The sequence below is a fragment of the Syngnathus scovelli genome, chromosome 11, assembly GCF_024217435.2.
Source record: "Syngnathus scovelli strain Florida chromosome 11, RoL_Ssco_1.2, whole genome shotgun sequence".
Lineage (NCBI taxonomy): Eukaryota > Metazoa > Chordata > Actinopteri > Syngnathiformes > Syngnathidae > Syngnathus > Syngnathus scovelli.
The window spans coordinates 10,301,688-10,327,806 of record NC_090857.1 but is presented as its reverse complement, the minus strand read 5'-3'; the positions used below and the strand labels follow the sequence as shown (position 1 = coordinate 10,327,806).

Genomic DNA, 26,119 nt, shown 5'->3' with positions numbered 1-26,119 from the left:
ACTCTACTCTACTCTACTCTACTCTACTCTACTCGACTACTTTTTACATACATATATTTATCATAATAATTCAATTCCATTTTTTTCTGTCCAAAATGGATGGATTTTGACTTTGATATATAGTATGTCTCACATATCCTATCATTAGCCACTTAGCTACCATGTATGCTAGTTCCATTCGTCACAATTGCTTTTAGTCATGTAGCCTCAATAAAACTTTTCCACATGCGCATGTCGCCATCTGGTGCACAACTGAGAAGGTACCATCAAGTATGATTTCATCTGAGAGACGATGGAGTCACATCTTTATTAACATGAATCATCTGTACATAAATAACAGGGTCATCAGTCACCAGGTCATGCAAAGCACTATTTTGCGGTTACAAATATAAACAGTCACTACAAAAAACAAAATTTGTTACTAGATTGCCATAAATATATAGCCTCCCAAAAATAAATAAATCAATCCATTTATTACAAAATAAATCAACTCCTGAGATGGCACATACAGATGGGTGACAAGTAGAAGTTAAAAACAACCTGGCATCATCTCAGTCAACTGATAGGCAGCCATGATGGTAGTGTTAACAAATCCTAAAATGACATACGGCAAGGCTTGGATGTCTTATTATTTCTATGATTAAATACCGGACCATACAATACTCATTTCTTTCCTGCCTTTTTTAATCCTTTTTCTTGCCGCCCGTCTGTACATACAGTACATCCATCCATACGAACAAACATTCAAACAATAAGGTTACCTGTTGGGAAGGGATACACAGTAAATGACACGTTGACAAACCAGCGCACACTAAACAGAAGAGGATGCTGTCCGGGTTGCCTTCAGGTCTAGTCCACTCTTAATGGTCTTAGCACCCTTTGGTCTGGTTTGCCCTGGTCGGACACATTCTTCTACTTATATCGTCATTTCAGCTCAGGTCTTATACTTTGTAGTTTCATTTATCTTGTGTGCATCATTGCTCAAATGAAAACCAACGGAACTCTACTAAAATGAATTGTAACCCATCTAAGCCTGAGTATGAACACAGGCTACTCGGAGTGATTCAATTGTGGTTTGAAATAGTTTGGCAAATGAATCTGGTTCCACCAAACTTAGGTGCGGTTCAATACAGCTCTAGTGTGAACGCCAAAGATATGGATCAACATTAAAAAAAAGACAAAGAACTATGGTCACAGCATTTGGAATGGAAGACCTGCACCTGTTTATTGGTCAATGAAGAGTTAGCAAATCTCACCAATAGGGGAAGAGGTTAGACTAGATTAAAAGGAACCAAAGGTTGAGTGAAAGCACCCTTCTTCTTCTTTGTCATTTTCATCGTTGGTACTGGAAAGTCGGTTCTAACTTAAACGAATTTCAAAGGGGAAGATGTCGAACAGATACACAAGTCTCACATGTACGTTCATATTCATGAAGATAATAGGATGACACCATTCAACAGTCATGTCAAGGTGTTATTGCACTACTGTCTCAATGTCTTCTTATGAGCATAATCAACAACTTACAATACCGTAGATAGATCTACACAAGAGGTGGAACGAGATCACTAGTCACAGCAGCAGACATGCGTTTTTTTTCCTCTTTGAAATGCATTCATTTAATACTTGACAGGGCTGACTCTTGTGGGTCCAAATCACCTTCACCACGTTGCTTTAACCAGGGACTGCATTCTTCTGAATTCATTAGTGCTTATGAAAGCTAGCTACATTAGCCACATTAGCCACATTAGCCACATTAGCCACATTAGCGTTGCCGGCTAAAGTTAGTGCCACAGATTGGTCACCTTACCTTTATAGCTTAGCATTTTATGTTAAAATAAATTAATCTTTTTTAAAAAAAAATTATACGTTATACAAGTACATTGTTTGCCTTGGAGCAGACGAACATTATTCTGCACTTATCTGGGTTTGTCTGTGGTTCTGGAAACGGAACACAACCGTGGCAAATATATGTTGAAAGAAACAAAAATGCCCATCTGGCCCATCTGCGTTTTGGAGTGTGGAGCTTAAAGGCGAACAGTGAATTGGAAACCCTGGTCTTGCCCCTTTGTTTGTAAGCAACTGATGAATGAATTCAAAGACGACTCAGGTCTGCACAGCGAACAAACAAAGCTGCGACTTGAAAACACGATAAGGCTACAACATCTAGAGAGAGGCAACGAAAGGCAAAATTTAACACTGATAGAGCTCCTGGCAGACACTCCAAAGGTCATGGCGTGACCTCTCGGAAGAGCCATGCAGACACGCGCACGTGCACACCCACACACATACATACACACACACACGGATAAAAGATCGCAAATTCCTTCACGTCGATAGGCAGTCGGCAGACGAGACAGCAAGGCTGGATTTACATCGGTACACATAATGTCTTTTTTTTGTTTGCTTTTAAAATTACACACAAGTTTTACTGAGCGGGACCAAATAATGGGTTTACTGCGAACTACGAGGGAAACCATCAAGTATATCACAAGTAGTTAAAATGCTTATAAATCCAGCCACTCACGAAGGAGTTATGTCACCGATAAAAGCTACTGGTTTGATAGCCTGTGTGTGTGTGTGTGTGTGTGTGTATTAGAGAGAGAGAGAGAGAGAGAGAGAGAGAGAGAGAGAGAGAGAGAGAGAGATACGCAGATGTGTCGCGTGTGCGTGTGTGTGTGTGTATACTGCATTTATACTATATACATTCTGTAATATACTTTCATATAATTCTGTTTCTTTAATGTGCTTTGGAAAAATAAACATTATTCTGGAATATGCTGTGCTATTCTATCTAGGGTGTATCAGTGACATAACTCATCATTCCATCTATTGTGGCACAGCGACATGCACTTAACATCCGGGCCAGGGGGCATCACTGTTCACTCGCACGGACATGTTGACACGAAGGACGGACGGACGGACGTAGGGGGTACGGCACACTTAAAATTGAAAACGCACATACAACGTCTCAGACTGCGTCACATTGAAATGTCAATCAAGTCATCGCTGGCCAATGAGGAGTGGGAGAGGGGAGTAAATGAGGGCAGAATGGTAGAGGTCGGTGTCTAGTCAGAGAAAAGGCTGGCGAAGGACTTCCGGATGTTGCGAATGGTCTCGGCCTTGGCCTCTTCTTGGCCGTCGCCGCCTCCGGAGCCGGACACCCCGCGGAAGAAGGAGGAGTCGCTGAAGGCGTTGAAGGCATTGGTCAGTGACTGGGACTTACTGGGAACGGTGGAGAGAGAATGGGAAAGGAAGGAAGGGTGCAAGGATGGATGGAAGGGAGATAGGAGATAGGAAGACGGGATGAGGAAGGATGTCAAACATTGGGAAACATTGTCACATTAAACAGAGACACTCGGACGATAAAATCTACCACTACACTAGAACACACCGTCAGATTAAATAGAAGACTTAGCACGGGCGCTAGTGTGCTAACAACAAGGCTCTTACTTGAGCAGAGGGTGGGGTTTTGGCTGCTGGTCCTCCAGGGGCTCAGCAGGGTCAGCGGCAGTTTCAGGTTCAGGGTCCTGGGACGTGGACGCAGTCTTGGCCTGAGGCTGAGCCTTGGCTGGAGACTGCACTATAGGTGGGGACTGATTGGCTTTGGCCGGCGACTGGACCTCTTGCGCCGTGCCAGGTGACGAGGCCACCTCTGAGGTGTCGGCAGGCACCGGGTTTTGGGGGGTGGATTGAGGTTTGGGTGAGGCTCTGGGGGCAGGCGGCGTTTGGGGCTTTGGCTGCAGCTGCGGCTTGGAGTTCCTGCGGACAGGAGGGATGGGCTTGGCGGGCGGGGTGGGTTTTGGCGGCAGATCCTTCGGTTTACCCGGAGCTTGGGCCGGGGAGCCCGGGGGTTGGGATTTGGGCTGCTCCGTAGTGGGAACTGAAACTGGGGAGCCTGGACCTGCCGACTTAGCAGGCGAAGAAGGAGACGCTTTGGCCGGAGCGGCAGTGGAGGAAGCAGAATCTGGAGCGGGTTTTGTGACAGAGGGTGCTCTTGTCATGGGAGGAGGCCTCTGCACTGGAGGCTTTGTGACCGAGGTGGACTTCTGGACCGGGCTTGGCTTCTGGGACTGAGCTGGTTTCTGGGCTTGGGTGGCCTTTGATGGAGGCTCAGAAGATCTCTTATTTGTTTCTGATGATGACTCCACACTCTGTGGTTTGACTGACGCACCTAAAAATAAACAAAGAAATAATTACATTTACCTTAATTTTACATTGTCTACATTTACTCTGTAACATTTAATCTATTACATTACATTTATCCATCCATCCATTTTCTGAACCGCTTAATCCCCACAGGGGTCGCGGGTGTGCTGGAGCCTATCCCAGCGTCACCGGGGGACACCCTGAACCGGTTGCCAGCCAATAGCAGGGCACACAGAGACAAACAACCATTCGCAATCGCACTTAGGGACAATTTGGAGTCTTCAATCGGCCTACCAAGCATGTCTTTGGGATGTGGGAGGAAACCGGAGTGCCCGGAGAAAACCCACGCGGGCCCAGGGTGAACATGCAAACTCCACACAGGGAGGGCCGGAGGTGGAATTGAACCCACACCCTCCTAACTGTGAGGCGGACGTGCTACCCAGTGCGCCACCGAGCCTCTATTAAATTTATTTATTTATTTATTTATTTATTTATTTATTTATTTATTTATTTATTTAATTGTGTATGATTACAAAAATAGGAGTTTCTTATCATACTATTATGACTTAATTATGGACGCCCCCCCCCCCCCTTTTTTTTTTTTTTTTTTTTACCGTGTGGCCATTTTCGGAACAAAACCAATATAATAAAAGTATTTGAACAGTAAAAACCAGAAGAGGGCAGTAAAGCATCACATCAGAAAATGACTGCTTCAAGTTTTCACTTTTAATTATGAAGATAACTCGTGGCCAACGTTAAAAAGAATGACATTTGATTAGATTTGTTTCCCCCAATTTATGGATGTTTATGTCTCTGCAAATCTAATTCTGTTTGCGGGAGTCAGATGATGTATGAGGAGGAGCAAAAAGCAATTACTGTATTGCGTGATGATGCTGAAAGTGAACAGTGTGCGCTGATAGAAAAGAATAAATATAAATAAAGGTCAGCTGGAATAGAAATGCAGTGTATGCTGTGTTTTCTTTTAAAGATATTTGCATTATTGGTTATCTGATTATGAAAGTCATTATTCCAAAGTCACCATGCCACTTGGCACTTTACTCTTGCACCTTATATACAGTTATACACTTTTTCACTTTACTTCTATGACCACTGATTGTACTTCTGCTGCTGTGTATGTATGTGTGTGTGTGTGTGGGTCTGTATTGTCAATACTCTTATTACACACCGTGTGTGTGTGTGTGCGTGCGTGTGAATGTGAGAGAGAGTATTTTATTGTATAGTACTGCACATGTTTATCAGCATGTTTTTAGTTAATCTGCACATTGGAGACTGGTATAACGCAATTTCAAACTTCTGTTGTAACCCTGTTACAGAGATCTTTGACAATAAAGTAAACTTGAACTTGAACTTGAACTTGAATGCGGCCAACATTGAATTTGCAAAATTGAATTTGAAAAATAACGCCTATTTTACGCCTATTTTAGGTAATCTCTAAACCGTTTGTTGACACATTATAAACTCAAATAAAGTTTCTTACGATTGACGTTAGAGATATACAATAATACACTGGTATTAAATAGCATTACTGTTTTTTCCTTCAGTATTATCTTCACCCACCACCAAAATAAAGTTTTCCATTGTGCAGCTACATAAATATTGTTTTGTACTACAAACCTTTTTCCACTCTTTCCTTTTGCAGTATATTAAATACCACATCATCGCCGTATTGCAATATTATCTGTCTTATGTATATTTGTATCAGTTGGGTCTCGTGGGAAAACGATACCGGCATCACAATATCACTATTTTGAACACCACTATGAAATAACGTGGAGTGAAAATGTGTACAAATCAATACTGATCATTCATTCATGGAGGGTGGTGTTCACAGAACCTTGAGGTTGAGGACGCTGGCCGGTGGTTCTGCTTGCATCGATCGGTCCGTCTTTAATACTTCCACTCTAGCAGAGAAGAACAAAAAGGGAGTATAACAGCCAGAGGCAATGCAAAAAAAAAAAGTCTTTTTGAATTTAATGGTCACTCCTCTACCTGTGGGGGCGCTGCTGCAGCAGTCGTCTTTTGGCCTTGTGGAGAGCGAGCAGGCGAACGGGAAACAGCGGATGTCTTGGCAGCAAGGGCTTGGGTCATTTTTGCCAGCACCACCTCAGATATGAGCTGGCGATCCTCCGCCTGGTGATCGCCGACCAGCTGCATGGACGAGCCCACCACCTGAGAACACACAAAGGGATAATCACTGTCCTTCCCTTAATAAGATGGTGGATGGATATAAAAACAAACACAATGATGGAGGAGGAAATAATAGAAGAAAAGGTCAACCCCCCCCATCCCCCCCTCCTCCCTTCCACATACACTAACACTCTTATGTAGGATGAATGGTTAGCTTTGAAATGCCAACACAGCAACCCGGTGATGAGGAGGTGACTCCTGGTCTACAAAATGTGTGTGCGACTCCATTGTGTCATATTGATCTCAGGTTCTTCTTTTTCGATTGGTCTCTCCGATTTTAATTGATTTCCCCCCCTCACACTTTTCATGCCTCATTTCCCCACCGAATTTCCTTTACAATCTGCCCAACATTGCTGCTGGTTTAGATGTAATGACTTGTGCTTTCAGTGCCTGCAATTATTGCCTGTGGTGCCTTCATCTTACCTTCCTTTTAGTCTGGTTTTGCTTTTTCGCTGGCTACATCAAAGGTTTTATATCTTTCACATGTGAGGCTCTTATCGTTTTTATTTATCATATGGGGAAGGTTGAAGGGTGTCTCAGCAACACAAAACTATTGTGTAAAGTGTGCTATAATACTTGATCCTTGGGATATTTAAACAAAAGTGTCACACAAAAGTTATTAATACTCATGGGAGCTGTTTTAAAACCTGGACAAAAAAAAAATCTGTAATGTTTCACAATCAATTCAAATTGTGTTTTGCAGGTTAAATTCAATTAAAATTTTCCCAAGCATTCAATCTATTCGTCCCAGTGGCATAAATTAGGCCAGGTGTGCTAAATTTAATCTTCCGAGACCAAATTCTTCCCTCTGATACTGCGCACACATTTTCAACCAGCCAGAAGATCTAAATATACTCAAGTGGTGCGATTAAACCCACAAACATTCCCCTCACCTCCGTGATATAGTCATTGCCGTCCTTTCCACATATGGCCTTGACAGCGCAGATATCCAAGGCGCCGAAAATCTCGGAGCAGGTATCGACCCACAATTTATACCTGCAACGTGAAAGGATATTTTGACTTAATATGACATAACAAAACGAATCGCACCCCACGACAGCATCGCTAACGCTGCTCTCACTTGTCAGTCATGGCCACTTGCTCCAACATGGCCGAGCCTGTGTTGCTCTTCCAATTACCAGAGATGGATGTTCGCCTGTTAAAAGAGGAGGACAGAAGGACACGGTCACATTTCTAGTGAATGTCAGCTCCAATTGTGTGTGATGTCATCATAACTATCTGAACTTACATGTATGCCTTATAGTCAACACCAATCTTCTGCACTCTGATGTCATACTTGGCGTCTATAAACGGCTCCGTCGTGCAGTAAGTCTGCGTGATGGCTACCACGCTGGCGATATCCTGGAAGTCGCTCACGTTGTCCACTTTGACCTGAGAAACACGTGAAGTGTATGAATTAGTATGCGTGAAACATTTTAACACCGTCGGCGGTGATGGATAGCGCGAGGATGAATGTTGACACTGCAACTTCATTTGCACAATCACAACGTGACAAGACTACGTTGGTGTATGTCAAAACAAGAACCCAGTCAATCTTAAAGAATTACTCGCCTTTCCCATTCCGGAGTGGGCGTGTCCGATCTTTACCACCACCGGGAAATTTGGCGTCGTCATCTGCAAAACAATACAACAGTGCAAAAGATAATCAATATGATTGCAGGCTGCACTGCCTTTTGACTTCAGTAATTCTCTTCAGAAATTTTACCTGCTTCATGTTTGTTGACCTTAGCTTCGGTATGTGAAACCCATGCTATTGGCTTGGGATCAGGCTTAGCCTTTATAAAATATTCAGTTTGTATGTTTTCAAAACATTTTGCTTGTTTGTAGGCCTCGCTCAGTTGACTTTTGCCTTGTGTAAGTGAAATGCATACTCGATTGGGTTGTGATCAGGTGAATAATGCAGTAGGAAATTCAATACTTTCTGATTTACTTCTTACTGTCTGACATTTTGTGGATCTTGGGGATTCTGAAATAAATTGACCTTTGTTCTATCCATCCTTCATCTAAAATATTTCATAATACTACCTTTTGTTTGTCATGTGATGTGGCATGCTTTGGATCACTTGTCCTTTTCTTCCCATGTTTCCATCGTTCTATCCATCAATCTATTTAATTATTACCATTCGCCTTGCACATGCTGAGGGCAAAGCCATTTTAGCTAAAAACAAATCATTCCATTATCAGTGGTAATTAACACGCCTACAGACGCCCGCAGAGAACAAAGAAGGCGGTGGGAGATCAAAATGAGTGAGGGGAAAGGATGCTTGTTTTTTTTCTTCTGAGGAGGCTGTGCTCAACTTGTCGAGTGCATAAGAGACTCCCTGTGCGCGACCCTCTCAGCATTCAGGACCAGAGTGCCAGGCGATCCAACTATTGTAAGTTTGTCCGTGTGTCGTGGTCTCCAGAGAGGGAGAGAGTGAGAAAGAGGGGGGAGGGAGGGGGTGGCAGCTTTTTTCCTCAGAAATCATTTCTATCCACAGCTGCTGATACTCGGGGCCCACTGGAGCTCATCTTTCTACTTCCACTCTTGTCTGCAAGTCTGAATTTCCTTCAAGGGGATCGCACAGGCTTTGTTTAAGCCGTGGGAGCCAGCGGGAGTTTGATCATGGCCGTGTCCCACGAGAGGAGTGTGCGTCTGGGGCTCTGGGTGCTCCTCTTGCTGGGAGCGGGCACGGTTGTGGACGCATGCAGCTGCCACCCAACTCACCCACAGCAGCTCTTCTGCAGCGCCGAGACGGGTGAGTTGAAGACCATTAGTTTACTGCTCAGGCAGAAAATTGGAAAAACACTCCTTAGACTTCAGACTCTTTTGCTGATGATTTGTCTTCTGAGCCCAATTAGAGAGAAGGAAAACACACATCACCGAGGGGAGTCTTAAGAGCTTGTTGGCGTTGTTGCAATATTTTACTTACTGAGATTAAAGTGTGTCTGAGTTTTGTCCCAAACATTTCATTTATTTTTGCAAAAGAAAAATGTTGAATGCAAGCATTTCCATCCTAATTAAAAAAAAAACTACTATTATTTTTGCAAGGTAAATTGTTAAGTGTTTTTTGCTTAGTATTTTACAGGGGATGAAGTTTTTTTTTTTTTTTAATAATGATTACTTAAGGTTGTCTTAAAAACCACTAACAACAACAGGCGGCTTAAAAAATATCACCAAACATTTTAGTATTTTGCCACTTTTTTTAGATACATTTTCCAACATTTAACACTTATAAATTGACTCATCAGTGTAATATTCAACTGATTGTAAAATGCTCCAAAGATCAACAGTATTGCAAGAAACACAAACATGTGATCAAATAACTGTCTGATTTGTCACATAAGAATAAATCCTATAAAGGTGCCAAATAGCTTGGCCTACTTCTGCTTATGCAGTTGCCTAGCTTTCATAATCCCCCTTCTTTCGTTTTTCTTCTTCCTTTTTGTCTCAGCACATGCCAAAATCAACACCACTGAGTACTTGGCTTCACCAGAAAGCTTGTGTATCTGTCAAAGGGTCAAAATGTGCTGCAAAATCCAGGCTGAGAGCTGCTTTTAAAAAACTGTGCTCAGGCTCAAATTGGATGTAGGTTATGAGAGCACAGAAGAGAGAGAGAGAGAGGGCGAGAGAAAGAGAGAACGAGAGAGATTATGTATTTTTCTTTCTTTCTTTTTTTTTTTTTTAGTATCTTTGAAATGCTTCATGATTGATGGAAGCCAAATAAATCAGCACTTGATCACATGACATCTTTATATAATGAGGAAATGCACTGTGGGGTGGATGGTAAGATGAATGATACAAAAACACTTTTTGGTTGTAGCCACCATGCTTGACGACAAATAAAAACTGATTTGGATCGTATCTGCCGCGGCATATTTAACATGACACTTTTTATAAACAAATTAAAGATAATATATGAAGCTGCGAGGCGGCTCGGTGGCGCACTGGGTAGCACGTCCGCCTCACAGTTAGGAGGGTGCGGGTTCGATTCCACCTCCAGCCCTCCCTGTGTGGAGTTTGCATGTTCTCCCCGGGCCTGCGTGGGTTTTCTCCGGGCACTCCGGTTTCCTCCCACATTCCAAAAACATGCTTGGTAGGCCGATTGAAGACTCCAAATTGTCCCTAGGTGTGAGTGTGCGTGCGATTGGTTGTCTGTCTCTGTGTGCCCTGCGATTGGCTGGCAACCAGTTCAGGGTGTCCCCCGCCTACTGCCCGATGACGGCTGGGATAGGCTCCAGCACGCCCGCGACCCCCGTGGGGACTAAGCGGTTCAGAAAATGGATGGATGGATGGATATGAAGCTGCGAATGCTCATTAAGACGCAAACAAGATGAAGCATAAACTTGAATCTCATAGAAGACCATTGGCAGGTTGGAGACAGCAATATGGATGTTAATGATACGTGCATTTCACGGCAATTAAGACGTATTAGAATTTGATAGATTTATCTGAGGGAGATTTAATTGTGTTCTGAATACGATTTAATTCCATAAGATTGACAAACCAACCAAACAAACCATGAACTCGGCCGCCAAAACGTTACGCAAATTTAAATGGTCGCAACTTCAGCACGTTTGAATTTTTAGGAACCAAACGACTTCTTACCGGTCAGTCAAATTTATCGACGCCTTGACCTAAACTTAACCTTGTGTTTATTGTCCATTGAGAATTACACAGAAAATTGTACTTGAAGCAACACATTGTGTACATCTAAAAAAAAGTCTAATTGCGATAAATCCCAGTTTCAGGCTCATTTATGCTCCTGATAAAAATACATACATGTGGTCTAAAAACTCTTATACTTCCATTACAATGGAATAAACGATGAATCTAATTGTGCTCCACAAACGCTTGAGATAAGTCATTTCAATGTGCCTCCAAAGTTTTGTCAAGTTGCCAAGTCATTACTCAAAGCACACACAACAATTTATTAAAGGGAAACACATTTATTTAGTGGTTCCACTATCCTGGTTGTTTTGTTGAATGGCGGCCTTCGGTTGACCCGATTGTGTCGTGAGAGTCGGTGAGACTTTTGAATAAAGCCGAACATCTGACTAATATCCCATCTGTACAAACGTTGAAAGATTCCCAAGCTATGTCCATGTGTGTGTTAGTGAGTGAGTGTGTGTGTGCTGGACAGAGGCCAGGGCAGCTTACTCCATCGCTCTCCCCTTCCTTCCACTTCATTTCCATGTCTATAGACTTGGCCCAATGTTCTGCATACTAACAATATCAGTGTGAAAGACCACTGACAGTGCAGCTTTGTGAGAATGACAAGGGTGCCGATTCATCTGGGCCGAGGGATGTTTTTTACTACATCAGTTCTCATGGTTTAAGTTTGCAATATTACTATGTTGTTGCGAGACTAAAAAATAAGGATATTGGTTCAGAATAGTCTTGTACAACATGTACAATCTGAGGCTAAACTGCATTTGTTTACAATGATCCCACATCAAACCTCGGCCCGTTTGGTTCCTCTTTTACTCTGTGTGGCAGCTTGTTTACGCAGCAAACTACTCTGACCTGGAAATAAGAAGTTTAGAATAGTCAACATGGAAGCCCTGGTTGTTTACTTCCTGTCTGGGCAGCCCATTAAGGCAGCAAAGTAAACTGGCCTGAATTAATGGTGACCGCTATTGGTAGCTGCCTCGATGTCAACTCCATTTTGTAATTGCAAAAGTTCATTTATTTTTATTTTTTTTAATGGGTTATTTTGAAATGTATCTTTCCTGTCTGGTAAAAGGCCCATAAAATATCCAAAAGCAAATCTTCCCTGAAAGAGGGACAACTCTTAAGGCTTGGGATACCTGCACATAATAAATCCACTCATTTACACTGATTGATTTTTTTTTGGGGGGGGGCTAATTGCTTGAAGAATCTTTTCAGCTCCTCCATATTTGGTTGCAGCCAAATCTCAGGCAGCCAACCATTTGATCTGTACACATAGCAATGCGCTTACCATTAACAGGTGGCATTGAGCCATTATCGCACTCACAAGAGATTTAAGTAGGCCAGCTAATTTGCCAGAGACTATTTTGAGGTTCTTTTAGAAGGGTGGCTAAGTGAGCAGAGCAGTCGCCTTTTTGCAGTGCTATCATATTACGGTTGAAGAGGTGCCATTAAATTATTGTAATAGGTATGCCAGGTCAGTAGAGGGCAGTATACTTTTCGCAAACATATATACAAATAACCTTTCTTTGTCATATACTGCCTTCACTGCTCAACGACAAGATAATCTTATTGACAAACCATAGCTCAATAAATTTCCATATGACTAATATGACAACAATTAATCAAAATGACTGATGTTGCATGTAAGCAAAGCCACATAAAACAAATACTTGAGACTAATGCAGGTTTTTTTTCCACTTTGCTGCTTTAGTTGTTCTATTGCAGTCTGCGTTTCATCACCAATAAAAGATTTATATTGCAATGTTATAGATATGCAGCATGTCTTTATAGACCATCTGCTTGGGTGAGGGATGGATATCGATTATATATACATATATATATATATTTTTTAGAGACACCAGACTGCCACTGGTCCATCTCCTGGTGTTAGATGAAGCAAATTGCCAGTTCTTCCCATTATCAGCACACCAAGTAGAGGTGTTGTTTTGTGTCGAGCAAGAAGAAAAGACAATGAGAAGCTTGTAAGCGAGGACTAGTGAAATGGATTTTTGTGTGTGCATGTAAATAACACTTTATTTTTACACCTTATTCGAAGTCCAGTCACTTTTTTTTTCCTGACAGTGATCAGAGCAAAGATTGCTGGGGAGAAGATTGTGTCGCCTAGCAACAGCTCCTCCCCCTACATGAAGATGATCCAATATGAAATAAAGATGATCAAGGTGAGATGCGTCTCAGACTAGTCTGTGCTTATGTGACAATACCGTCTTTATAGGACTGTATAAAACTTCAGACAGCACATCAGATTTGTAGATTTATTGGTCCGTTGTTGCATACCCTGTCGAAATAGACTAGGAAGTCTGTCTGGATATAAAAGACAATGGAGTGTGGCAAACCACAAGACAGTGTGGGGCTTTATGGCAAATTACCACTCTTTGCCACCATGCTCCATCCACACACAAAAACGAAAAGTTATTTCCACCCCAAAGTTAGAGTTGCCTATCTGCCAAAATAACCCTGATTGAAATGCCCTCTTAAAATCAAAACGACTTCTCGAGTATTAGTTCTTCAGACTTTTTTTGTGGGCCTACTCACATACGAACAAATTCCACGTTGCCAATTCAAACTGGCTTCAGGGGATGAAGCATTTATTTAGTGCCACTGAAAATTGCAAGCAATCAAAATTGTGGCAGAAAAGTATTTGCCTTTTGCTGGATTATATCTCACGCACCAATTAAGGATAAACAAAAAACGGTCCAATAATATTTATATTGCATTATAACCCTGACCCTCTCCTACATCTTTTTCAAATGTGCAGATGTTTAAAGGGTTCGACAAGGCTAAGGATATCCAGTATGTGTACACTCCAGTCTTCTCCTCGCTGTGTGGAGTTAAATTAGACTCCAACAATAAAGCGGGCTATCTGCTTTCAGGTATCTACGTTGCAATTGTTTGTGCCTATTACGAAATGATCGCATCAGATTTTCCTATCTGACTAAACAGGAAGTATGTGGAGTGACGGGCGACTTTCCATTGGCCAGTGTGACCTGGTGGAGTCCTGGGACAATTTATCACTCTCACAAAGGAAGAATCTCAACTACAGATACCAGATGGGCTGTGAATGCAGAGTGAGCCAGGATTTTTCATTCTTTCAGCATAAATATTCATATCTGTCTTTGGCGCAGGAAACAAAAACTGAGTAAAAAGTATTTTTCGTAAAATATGATTCTTCCATAAAATCACTTGGATAGCACTACAAAAAAAAAAACCAACGAGATAGTTTTGTGATCATCATCAGAATGTTGTAAAACGTATCAAAAGACACTGCTCCATACAAAGTGCATCACATGGAGTAAAAATTAGTCAATACATTATTACGATTAAAGCAGTAAACACTATAAAACACTAAAACAATGCTGAACAAAAGCCATAGAAGAAAAATAAGATGGAAAATGTATCTTGGGAAGCCGACACAATAAAAACAGCAGGGGCCCCGAAATTGAACCCTGTGGAATACCGTATAACAAAGCAGCCAAGTCTAATGTAAAAATTTCTCTCTGACCACTTTAGAAAGCATCATCATCATCACGTTTTCACAACATTTAGTTAAAAAGGCCCTTTTCTCGGCAGATCAACGTGTGCTACACGGTGCCGTGCGTGTCCACAGGAGAAAACGAATGCTTGTGGACGGACTGGCTGCTGGATAACAGCCTTAATGGCGAGCAGGCACGACAGTACGCGTGCATTCGGCGCTCTGACACAACCTGCGGCTGGTACAGGGGTGGCCACGCCCCTGAGAAAGACTTCCTGGACATAACCGACCCTTGACCGACTCAAGATTCCATCTCCATCTGACCCATGTGACACCTCCAGTCAGAGGGATGCCCTGCTTTGGCTTAATAGCTCAAATGTGGATGCTTATGCTTAACATAGCAACAACTGTTTACAAAGCTGTTTTAAAAATGTTGCTTCATTTCACATCAAAAGTTCCTGACGCAAACTAAGTGGATGCTTTGGTGGTCTCTGCTGCAAAATGTCTAAAGACCAGCTTGTTAAAAATACTACAGCTTAAATGCTCATTGGAAAAAGAAGACATCACACAATAATTTAGAATCGACTCAAATAATTCTTCTCCTCGAGTAGCTCTTTGTGATATCTTATGACTCAGCTAAATTTCTACGCTCACAGAATCTTTAACAGTCATTTTCTACAAATAACACAATGCTCGCTGCTAAAAATGTAAGTAGAAACTAAAACGCTTGGAATGGTCAAAGCAGATGATATGCCTTATGAAGCTACGAAAGCTATTAAAGCCTTTAGTTTAATGTAACAATTTAGTTTTTAACAACAATCTGCTCGCTTCTGGTTATATTCTCCTATCTCTTTTTTACCAGGCGGACCAGCTGGTTACAAATGCTGAAGAAATCCCTTTTTAGTTGACAATTTAAAATGCTTCGTCTATTTTATTAAGTACTAACTTAAACACAGATTTACAATACACTGTACTTCAAAATGCTTCGGAAAGATCACAGTTTGACAAGCCTTATCAAAAAGCCCTAATGCACTTTGCTTTTCAAGACTTTTTATGCGACTTATTCCAAATAGCCAACATTAAAAAAATGAAATTTCCTGTTGCAGAAAAACCATTACATCCTTTTATGACCTCTCGGCTGGATTATTTTTTGTCTCTTTGGCAGGCTGCTTAAGTCTCTTCAGCTGGTCCAGAAAATCGGAGAAAAACATTTGCCGACTATTTGGCTTAATTGCACCCGGTACATTTTTGAATTGTATTTGAAACACTTATTGTCAGCAAAGCACTCAATAATACCGCAGAGCTTATGGGGATTTTTTTGTTTTTTTCCGTAAATTACTATAGTCACTGATGGAACAGCTGCTAAAAAAAATCACACGCAAATAATTTACCTCAGAGCCATCATTTGCATGAGGCTGACAGTTAACACGTTCAGTTTGACAGCATAGTTATTATTAATATAAAAACGTCAAGCATTCTGCTCGGGGAAATCACACGTGGGCCACAATTAGTGCCACTCGTATTACTTACCACTACGATGGAACTGCCCCCATGCAAATGAATACAGACTGTATATAAAAAAAATCAAAATTATGTACGAAAACCGCTCTGGTGATTGTAAATAATGACTTCAGCCTGTTAGAAATTAAAGACTTTTACTTTGATAGCTAGACGCGACTTATTCGATATCTTTTAATTTCACTTAGTTTGCTATTTAAATTGTAACACAAAAGATATTAATTAGCACAAATTAAACTACCTAATCAGCTACTGTATCAAGCACAAACCACCAATCAAGTATTACAACACAATAAGCTCATTTTACAAATATATATGATTGTTGCATGATTTTGTTTGGTATGTATTAATAATTAACACACAATAATGATGATAAACTGTACGGCGTTAGTGTCATGAAGCACTGCATGTTTTATACTGAAGAAATTGTTGCAGATTTGTATTTATGTTTGTTTTTGTCAAAATAGTGGTGTGATTTTTTTTTTTTGTATTTTCATGTACCAAAAAAAAAAGATTGTATATAAAATGTTTAAATGGATTGTTGTCTAACACACTTCTTCGAGTTCTACAATAGAATAGAAAATATGACTTTAAAGCTGAAAAGGTTTTGTGGTGTGACAGCAAGAAATAAGAGGATGCAAAATCATTACACCCCCCCCCCCAAAAAAAGTAGAAATGCTCACCATGTCCTTGTAGTTGGGGTAGAACGTTTGATCAATCACAGGGAATTTGTCGGCACCCAGCCTCTTTTGATTGGTGATCAACTGGGAAAACTGGTGAGTGAAGGAAAACACAAATTATTCAAATAGGAAAACTCATGAAAAAAACATGATGAGGAACTATTTACATACTAGGCATTTATAACGTTTACAACTTTAACACTTAACTTTAACACATATTTTTCAAATAGCAAATTCATGAGAAAAAAACCCATAAACTATTTACATGATAGGCATTTATAATGTTTGGAACTTTAACCCTATATTATTATTTCATTATCCAAATACAAATTGAAATTTTAACACATAGTTTCAAGTTTTATGTTAAGACAAATCTGGGCTCACAATGACATTCGATTTTTTTTTTTTGGTTGATGCTTGGCGCAAATGATCCAAAATGGCAACATAGCCCCTGTCCACATGCTAGCTGTCAAGTCTTACTTAAAAAAAAAAATCTCCTCGGTTTTCCGTCTGTCTCTGTGTCATGTGCAGGCACATTAAGGCACTCTAAAGCGGCTACACTCACGATTATGGGGAATAATTTAATGTTTAATTTTGATTTTAATCACTTCAGCAGCCCGTTTAGACAGCAAATTACGCTAGTGGTGCCTCTGCTAGTTTCCGCCAATACCATTTTGTTTCAATTGCTTCAAGGCATAGCGGCTTGATAACAAAATTTCATTGACATTACTCTAACTCCACATGACACACAATTTTTTTTATGCTTTTATTTCTGCCAAATTAAGGCTATGAAAGTGACTCACAGCCCAAGGTTTGTCGCAGAGGTTGTAGATGGACTCCAGCGAATTGACGGAGGGAATTCCGGCATACTGCAGACCGATGATTAGGTTTCGAAAGTCTTCGTTCTGGGCCATGCTGAAGGCGTGTTGGCGCACCAAGACAAAGTCTGGCCTAAAGGATCTGATGGAGCCATACAGGAGGAAATAAGTCAACAAATCAAATGTTGTATTGCATTGCCACAAAAACAAACATTTGGTGTTTGCATAGAGAATGAAATCAAAGTGATCATAATGAAAGCTAAACTCAGCGGCAGGCCGATGTCGACTGAGCACGACTCTCGTTTTTTTTCTTCATTCATCTCCACATGCTGCACTGAATAAAAGCGCATTAAAAAAAAATCTAATTGGAAAAAGTGGTGTGGCTAAAATGCAAGACAAGGAGAGGAAACATCTCATTCAGTGCGACCACCACCGGCTGTGCACCGAGAATACTAATCAGAAACTCTGAAGAACCTCCAGTTCTATCTTGAAGAGGACACAGCAATTAACAGGACAGCCTAATCTCTTCATTACTCACTAGAAGCAAAGGGCAGACCTACATTTGAATCAGATGTGACCAACCAGCTCAAGGTCATTCCAGTTCCCTTCTGATCTCAGTTAAAGACCTTGGCGACCATTTTGTGAGTGAAACTTTGAGATTGAATGATTTAAAGATTAAATGATTTGGAGTTTGAACAAAATAGGCCTTAAATGTCATAACTGTTCATTTCAAAAAATGATTCTGTTTTTTTTTTCCTTGGGAAAAGAGAATAAGATGACAGAGATAGATCATCTCTGGTCCAATAAAGCCCATTTTCCTTCACTTCTCGACATTTCTCTACCTCTACTCATCATAAACAGAGTGTGCGTGCGCATACCAAGCAGCCACAAAACATAATTACAGTACCAGCGACCTCATTTCCTGTGTTGGTTAAGAAGTGGGCCCTTAAGACATGCTTTACCTCCAGCAGTATACCGAACTATCTAATTTGCACAAATCTGAGATCACCATGATTGAATACGTATACGGTATTCACCTGGCCGCTTTAGCACCACCTCTGATGACCTGCATATCCACAGTGCAAGTTCCATTTGAATGTGCAATGAGGTTGATGTCTGAGAATTCAGCCTGGGGGGAGACAGCAGACATAATACACTTGAATTATTAACACACATCGGAGCAACGTTGTACTTTATGCTTGGATATAATTCTTCATAAATTATTGTGTAGAGAAGCAGAGCGTATTGTTATATCTTTTTATAGTTGTAGAATATTGTTGGCTCACTTCAGCCCATAAATTCTCACAATTTCTGTTTTTTTTTTATTAAAGGAAACAATAAAAATGATACGTTTCACATTTTTTATTTTTATTGGGATTTTTATTATTGGCATTGCAGTACCTGCTCCACTTTGATGTCATACTCCCCGAAAATCTTCTTACCCCGAAACACTTTGGCCCTGAAAGAGAAAAGAGGGGACAGATAGAATTTTATTAGCAAACTGTCAGTTGTCCACACTCCCCTCTAGTGGACATCACACACTATTAGAATAATCAGAGAGAAAATGGAGGCCAGCTTGTACTATTTGAAATCGGTAAATTTTCTTGTCATAAGAAAATATCGTTTGACTATGGCATGAAAATGCATTTGCCCTGTTCTAAAATAATTTTTTTGGGCATAGTTTTCCCATTTTTAAGTTTAAGCTCATAACAACAGTGAAGATCAAACAAAAGAGAACTAAAGTAAACTCACAATTTGTTTCATGAAGGGGGAAAGAAAGGTAACCGACCTTGTTGAATCATGAGGCTATTCGGTTCATTTTCACTGACCACACCCAAGCCCAATTCCCTCGTGAGTTGACACTTGTTCAGTCACGAATCACCTTAAAAAAACCCATCTGACAAATAAATCCGTCCAAAATATCTCAAAAAGCTGCAATAGAACACCACAATCCAATGAAATTTAAGAACCGATGAGTAATAAAACAAGTGACATCCATCAGTCTGAAAAGTCACTATTCCCAAATTTTTAGGATGCCAGTGAGTCACTGTGAGAGGCATTTTTCACACTGCTGTACAAGATAAATAATATTTCAGACAGTGTGACCACCTCCATTTGATTGACATACAAGATCTTGAATGATAAATGTGTCCGGTCAAAACATGGAAACGGACTTCCTGTATTCGGCTGCCACTTTGCTGAAGACGGATGTAGGAACAGATTACAAGTGAAAACACAGGCGGATCGATGAGGATGATGATGAGGCTCCCGGCCAAGCTGCTCAGGACATTTTTATTATTTTACGCAGCGCTGTAAAAAGGATCGCAGATGGCTTTCATTATGTGCATCAAGAGCGGACAAACTGAAGCTAAATAAAGCAACCATGAACGAGTTGGTGGAAAAGCTTTTTTTTTCCCTCCTCATGCACCTGATGCAGTGCGGATTCATAAAGTCTCATTGTAACCCATATTTTCTTGCCTCATGCAATAGAAAATATATATTTTTTAAAGTGAATTATTGTGGAATCATGGCAACCTGTCTAAATTAAAAATGTACATAGCATTTTCTTCCATAAAATCTCTCAGGAAGTAGCCCAGAGGAATCTTGCTCGTTAGTGCGGTTCATTAGGATGAGACCATCTGTGATTGAAAAACACCACAAGGCCACACACCGCTGAGTTCCATGTCAAACGGCAACTTTGACGATGGATGGCACTGTAGACATGTTCTTTAATGAATGTGATTCCTTCTCTGGTCCGGTAAATAAAAAACTGTCAGCTCGCACGATAAAAAAACAGAGTGACATGAAATTGTCAGTAAAGTTGTGGCGCAGAATTTTTTACGCCCATCATAAACAGACAACGACATTCTGGATTTTCCCACCCAGGCCAGCTGGGCCAGAGGTCAAAGTTTTTATTTCCAAGTATTGCATTATGCCACAAATGGCCGGTTACAGACAGCATCCATTAATTGAAAAAAAAAAAAAATCAATAGTTGAAAAAAGGTTGACTTGATGACATGAAGCTAATCATGCATTTAATTGTGTTTAAGTGCAATGTGATTGGTTGGCCAGTAGGGTGTGTGTGTGGGGGGGGGGGGGGTGTACACTTAACTCAGCCGGGTTTTATATTAATAGGCATATTCCGATTTATTCCATGGCTCGGAGCTTGGTAAAATTGATGAGATGAGCTCTGTTGACTCAATTTTCAGGATCATTTGATGCAGACCCACTTTCAATATTGATCGGTGGAGTCCAAGAGTCGGAGACAGCCAACGGTGTGCGGGCTAAGCCCAACGAATCAATGCAGGGTAACAAAAGGAAGAACAGAACAAAAAACATGACGACAATTTATGGATATCGCAGCTCTGGACAGACTTGAGTGTTTCCAATGCTGAAATTTAGCATGCTGCCTTGTGGGTGGGATAATACATCCACCCCAAGACACAAAAATAAATTGATATTGGATTAAATTGACTCAGTTAACCTGGTCTATAAAGCGCCACGTGCATGTCCAAATGATTCCCTGTGCTCATATATGTGGCCTGTTAAAAAGCACGACACCATCACAGAGTCACTGTTGATTGCAACGCGTGTCCTTTAATGTCGAAAAGATGCTGGGTTCTGATTGCCCGCGTTAGTGTAGCAAGCGTCAAATCAGCCATGTTGGCTTCCCTGGGGTGAGAATGTTGCTTGAATTATTTAAGCGGCGGCACGGTGAGGCTCCAAACACCTCGGTGTGTATTTTTGGCAACCATGCTAGTATTCCAACATTGGGGTGTGTCACAAGTGAGGGTGAAAAGCAGCTGTGTAGCGAAGATGCTCGAGCAATGTCACAGCACTTTTTAATTAGATGTCACTTGAATACTTGTGAAGACAAAATAATATTAAATTAAGCATCTTTTTTTGAGTTTGCAGCTGTCTGTGACACGTTTTGGGAGAAAAAATCCAGATTTTCAAATTCTCTTGAGCCTTGCTGTAATCAGCCTGTTTAATGTAGTTAGATTTTTTTTATTCAGTTTTGTGAGTACTGTTTTTTTTAAAGAACAATACTATACAGTGCTATTTATCTTATTGGAAAACATTTTATTTTAAGGGTGGGACTGGAAAGAAATAACTTGACTTTCAACAGGTTGAAATGACTTTGCAGACATCAGATCTTGAGGATTTCGTTGAGATAATCGCACACTGGAGAGAAAATTCCCTCTGAGAACACACGTGTTAGCATTTCCATTGACGGCGCTTTAGTGAAGAAATAAAAGCATGCCTGGGGAACAGCCCGGTAACAGCAGTCTTGATTGTTCTTCCCGCAAGCAGATAATGAGAGATTTGCAAGCCAGCCGAGTGTTGTTGTCCACGAAGAGCAATTAGGAGAGACATTTTATCTTTTTATATCATCCTTGTAATAAGACAGCTTTGTTTCCACTGTCAAATTTTTTTTCCTTTATGCGCCGTACTTGCTCCCTAACACTCTTTCCATCATGATGTTTTCCTACTTCGGTGAGACGAGAGAAGGAGGCTCATTAAGAACAGGTAAACACGTAGATGTGCAGTTTATAGATCTCATTGTGGGGTTGTTATTAATCTAGTATCGAGACGTCTAAACTCTTGGCAGCATTGTAGCAGGTGGGCAATCTGTCACGATGAAAATGAGAGGCGCAACTCATGAGTGGCTAGAAGCACATGTCTCGAAAGCGCAGCGCAATGATTCATTTTTCAACAAGGTAAATCTAACGTGAGTGCATGACTCGCCATGGCAAACAGAAATTCAATCTCCAGCCAGAGATAGAGGAGTATTTTTCAAATACAAACAATACAGGCGGGTTCTCGGTTTACGAATTTCCAAAAGACGTCAATCAACCAGTTTGCACAGCGGTGAAAAAAAATTGATAATAATATTCAAACCCAGAATCTTAGATCTATGAGGCAGACATGCTAACCACTACACCAATATCTCCACGGTGCCCTCAAAATATTGTATTTACTCAGATGGTAGCCCCAACTCTAATTGATGAGTCATCACTTCCTTTTTTTTTGTACTACTTTGTATAAGTGTGTCAATCCAACAACCACAAAACATCGAATCATGTTGAAATGAGCTAAAGACGAAGGGTACAAAAAGAGACAAGGACACCAGAACTGCTGATCTCATTGCTGGCATGCCAGCTAATAGAAATGAGTCACAAATTAATATTTCTATACCAGTGCAGCCGGTTTATTACGAGGCAAAAGCGGGAGATTTACGATATGTCAGCAAGGGAGCCCGTCCACCATTTTAAAGCATTTACGGAGAGACATTTAATGTGTTTGCACAAATGCATCCACTCAAATCAGTACTTTGCGTTTCAATAAACACCTGGCATTCATTAAATAAAAGCCCCTAGACACTAATTGTAAATGATAGACTATTACTAAACAATAACAAAACCGAACAACTGATTATTTTAACACAAAGTTTTTGAAAATACAACAAAGGAACACAATTAGCACTGTTAACGTCATTGCTAGCACTCATGAAATGCACAAGACGGCATTTAAGGAGATTAAAAATTTGGTCTTTTAAATGCACTGTTTCCAATGGGCGCATTGGGCTTAATTCCACAAAAAAAAGACTGCCCCGATCCGACTGTGTACAGACCCAATTAGCAAACAGATGAAGGTAGCAACTAGCTGCTGAGCACAGCAGAACACGAAGCCATTAAAAGCTTCATGATCTTTCTCCGGGGGGAATATTTGCAAACGTGATAGACATAAACTTCAATTAATCCCTTGTAGGTCCAAAACGTGTGTGATTATTAACCATTTGTGTGCCACCCGGATGCCAACATGACAAAATTTCTCCTTCAGAGATAAACATAATGTAAACATTGTTGTATGCAGGCTTGTTTTCAGCATGATGCTGGACATGAGTCCAGTCTTTTTGCTTATTTGAAGCGCAAGGGCATTCCTGACATGATCTGTAAAAGCAGCAAGATTAATATATCATATGGCGACAGTGTGCCGCTTCAGCAGGATGAACGGAGGCAGCTGATGTAATTTTTGTAAAAGCAGCATTCACTCTGACCATTTGGAAACTCAGAGCTTTGCTTAAATAAAAACTACAACAAACAAAGAACAAGATTATTCGCCACAAAGGCCAGGTTAAGAATAAACATTTGTTATTATGAGGCACTTCCTCCAAAAAAATACAAACATGCTTTTGAGCTGCATTAAAAATGTTTCAATGAACCGAGGGTGCTTCCCTGCCAAAAATCCAGAAGACAATAAAGAGCAAAAAGCTTTTGCAGTCTTCAAGCGCCATTGCACACAGCGCTATCAATCCTCCCCTAAGGGCTGGTTATTGGCAGAAGGCTTGAGTTTTCTACTTTATCCCTTGGTGACAATTTGCCAGGGTCATATCATGCATTGATAAAACTCTGGAGACACATTCCTGCATAGAAAAACAATTAAGGGGATGTTATCAAAAATACTATGCCAGGTGATCATCAAATTAAAATTGCGAATGTGTTCTTTAGTTAGCTTGATGGGGGTTGGTAACATTTCAATGTCTAATTGAGCTTCTGCTCCAGTAAATACATTATGTATTTTTTTTTGTCTTCCATGGTTTAAGACAAACGTGACTTGAATATTTATTTGTCTTAAGTCTATTGATCACTCAAACACTGTGATTGGAGTCACGCGGCGCAGTTGTTGCAAAGATTTTTGTATGATGCCATTAACAAGCCTCAGATTTGGAAACGACCTAGTTTAGTTTGTGGCACGATTGTAATTTAGCTAAATCGTAAAGCCTCCTGGATATGCTTGGACAGAACGTATTAAAGGTATTTCATCCACGCCATGATGATGAGGGAGATCATCCTGTCTAGAATGAAATAAAATTAATCTCTTTGTAAACTCCACCGAGGAATCACTTTTCCCTCAGACTTGCACGATTCTTAACACGCAAGAATAGCTAGTAGAAGGGAAATGGACCCTTTTATTCATGATTTATAAATAATGCATAGTATATCAACTTTTTTGTTTTGTTTTTAAATACGGCACAACTTTCACCACCAGGCCATTCTGAGTTTGATAGCTTGTTCCCCAAGTTGCTAATTAGCCAACCAGATGACTCTGCTTCCCCTGACTGGCTCATTCCATCTTCCAAACAACACAACAGAGAGAGAGTAGAGATGATAAAATATAGTGGAAAGATAATGTCGCATATGTCCCAAAGATTCTCCAACTTTGTGTTTGTTTGAGCCAGAAAGTTGCGCCATCACATTGTATGTTTAGAGACGTTGTTTCTAAAACAGGCAAATCAGAGACAACTGATGGATACGAACTGACTTGTGTGGTGACGAGTCAACGTAGAACATGCAATGCAGTGCCAAATGGTTGTGATCATTTCACATCTAGTTGTACCTCCAAAGTCAAACACACCAAAATGTACAAATCCATGGTTCACGTGTGTGTGTGTGTGTGTGTGTGTGTGTGTGTGTGTGTGTGTGTGTGTGGGTGTGTGTGTGTGTGTGTGTGTGTGTGTGTGTGTGTGTGTGTGTGTGTGTGTGTATGTGTGTGTGTGCTGAGCCATGACATGGCTGAGTACAGCAGCCTCCCGGGGCGTACGTAGATATGCCATGGCGCACAGTCGGGAGCACCGAGGCACGTGTCACAGATCTTTTCTGTTACTATACAGTAAAAAGCCTTCCCCTTATCCTCCCCAAACAAAAGCACAGCTTTGCATTTTTTCCTCCCTCCCCCATTCGCTCGTTATTATCCTTGACATCCATTTTCCTAACACCTTGTGACATCACAGACAGGAGATGGAAACGTTCTCAGCGCTTGGCTTCACTACACTGCTTATTCTCTCCCTCTTTTGCCCTTTTAGTGCTTTAAAAAAACATTTCCATCATATATGCAAGACAAGCATGTCGATTATCAAAGCCTCTGTGTCTGTATATTCTGTTAAGAGCATACAAATCTCACAGCAAAAATTTAATTCATAATAAGGATGACAATAACAACAATGTGACCATGAGAATAGTACTGTTCGTCAAAATGTTGAATTGAAAATTCTGTTTACATTTTAAATCATCAGAGAACCTGTTTACATGTTTTGGTAGGTGCTGCTGTTTTGGTATGCAAAGTAGTACAAATATAAAAAATAAAACGCTTCATATTACTTTCACAACTTCATTATTTATTTATAGTGTATGAACTGACTCCTCAGCATGCTGTAAATGAGGTCTCAAGAGGGAGACATTCTTGTCACGACTTGCGGGCTGCGTAGGTAAGCTCACCGAAATCGTCATGTGAAAAGGACTTGCTGAGAGAAATGTCACGTGACCCCCTCCCCCCGGGGTGGGTGAAATGCAAACACGGACATCACGACGACATGATGCAGCCAGGCAGTGTGAAACCGCCCACGCTGATATGGTGCCACTGCAGCACATACGGAAACATACAGCCACCTCTGAATTGTTCCCTCCTCTCTTCTTAATCTCTTTAGTGAGATGGAAATGATTCATTGAGAGTTTTCCCAGCCTAAGGACATCTATCAAGTCAAGGCTTCAATTACTTAACCCTTGATTTATGTGACCTGCAG

The 26,119-nt window shown here is 40.8% G+C and overlaps 2 protein-coding genes across 3 annotated transcripts in view; one reads left to right on the top strand and one right to left on the bottom strand.

The window, feature by feature from the left end:
• Positions 1–288: 288 nt before the first annotated feature.
• The window catches only part of syn2b (synapsin IIb), a 34,642-nt gene continuing 8,811 nt past the window's right edge, over positions 289–26,119 (bottom strand). Inside the window, exons 2-13 of one of the 2 annotated variants that reach the window (XM_049733214.1) lie at positions 18,937–18,994; positions 18,573–18,664; positions 17,521–17,677; positions 16,721–16,810; positions 7,927–7,989; positions 7,604–7,746; positions 7,436–7,510; positions 7,248–7,350; positions 6,157–6,336; positions 6,002–6,068; positions 3,451–4,171; positions 289–3,183 (exon numbers count right to left, since the gene is read on the bottom strand). In XM_049733214.1, the coding sequence (XP_049589171.1) occupies positions 3,066–3,183; positions 3,451–4,171; positions 6,002–6,068; positions 6,157–6,336; positions 7,248–7,350; positions 7,436–7,510; positions 7,604–7,746; positions 7,927–7,989; positions 16,721–16,810; positions 17,521–17,677; positions 18,573–18,664; positions 18,937–18,994 (1,867 nt within the window). In that variant the 3' untranslated portion in view covers positions 289–3,065. Of the gene's footprint in view, positions 3,223–3,450; positions 4,172–6,001; positions 6,069–6,156; positions 6,337–7,247; positions 7,351–7,435; positions 7,511–7,603; positions 7,747–7,926; positions 7,990–16,720; positions 16,811–17,520; positions 17,678–18,572; positions 18,665–18,936; positions 18,995–26,119 lie in introns of both variants that reach the window. The other variant, XM_049733212.1, reaches the window with a different exon arrangement.
• LOC125977057 (metalloproteinase inhibitor 4) lies at positions 8,608–15,356 on the top strand. The gene is made up of 6 exons (XM_049733215.2): positions 8,608–8,750; positions 8,856–9,113; positions 13,112–13,209; positions 13,806–13,920; positions 13,991–14,115; positions 14,618–15,356. The coding sequence occupies exons 2-6, from the start codon at positions 8,981–8,983 to the stop codon at positions 14,813–14,815; spliced, it is 669 nt and encodes a 222-aa protein (XP_049589172.1). The 5' UTR covers positions 8,608–8,750; positions 8,856–8,980; the 3' UTR covers positions 14,816–15,356.

What these genes read in the sequence shown, in the direction of transcription:
- LOC125977057 (XM_049733215.2), top strand. Translation starts at nt 8,981, where the DNA reads ATGGCCGTGTCCCACGAGAGGAGTGTGCGTCTGGGGCTCTGGGTGCTC. An exon ending in CTTCTGCAGCGCCGAGACGG is followed by an intron (nt 9,114 to 13,111) that starts GTGAGTTGAAGA and finishes TTTTCCTGACAG; the next exon opens with TGATCAGAGCAAAGATTGCT. An exon ending in ATGAAATAAAGATGATCAAG is followed by an intron (nt 13,210 to 13,805) that starts GTGAGATGCGTC and finishes TCAAATGTGCAG; the next exon opens with ATGTTTAAAGGGTTCGACAA.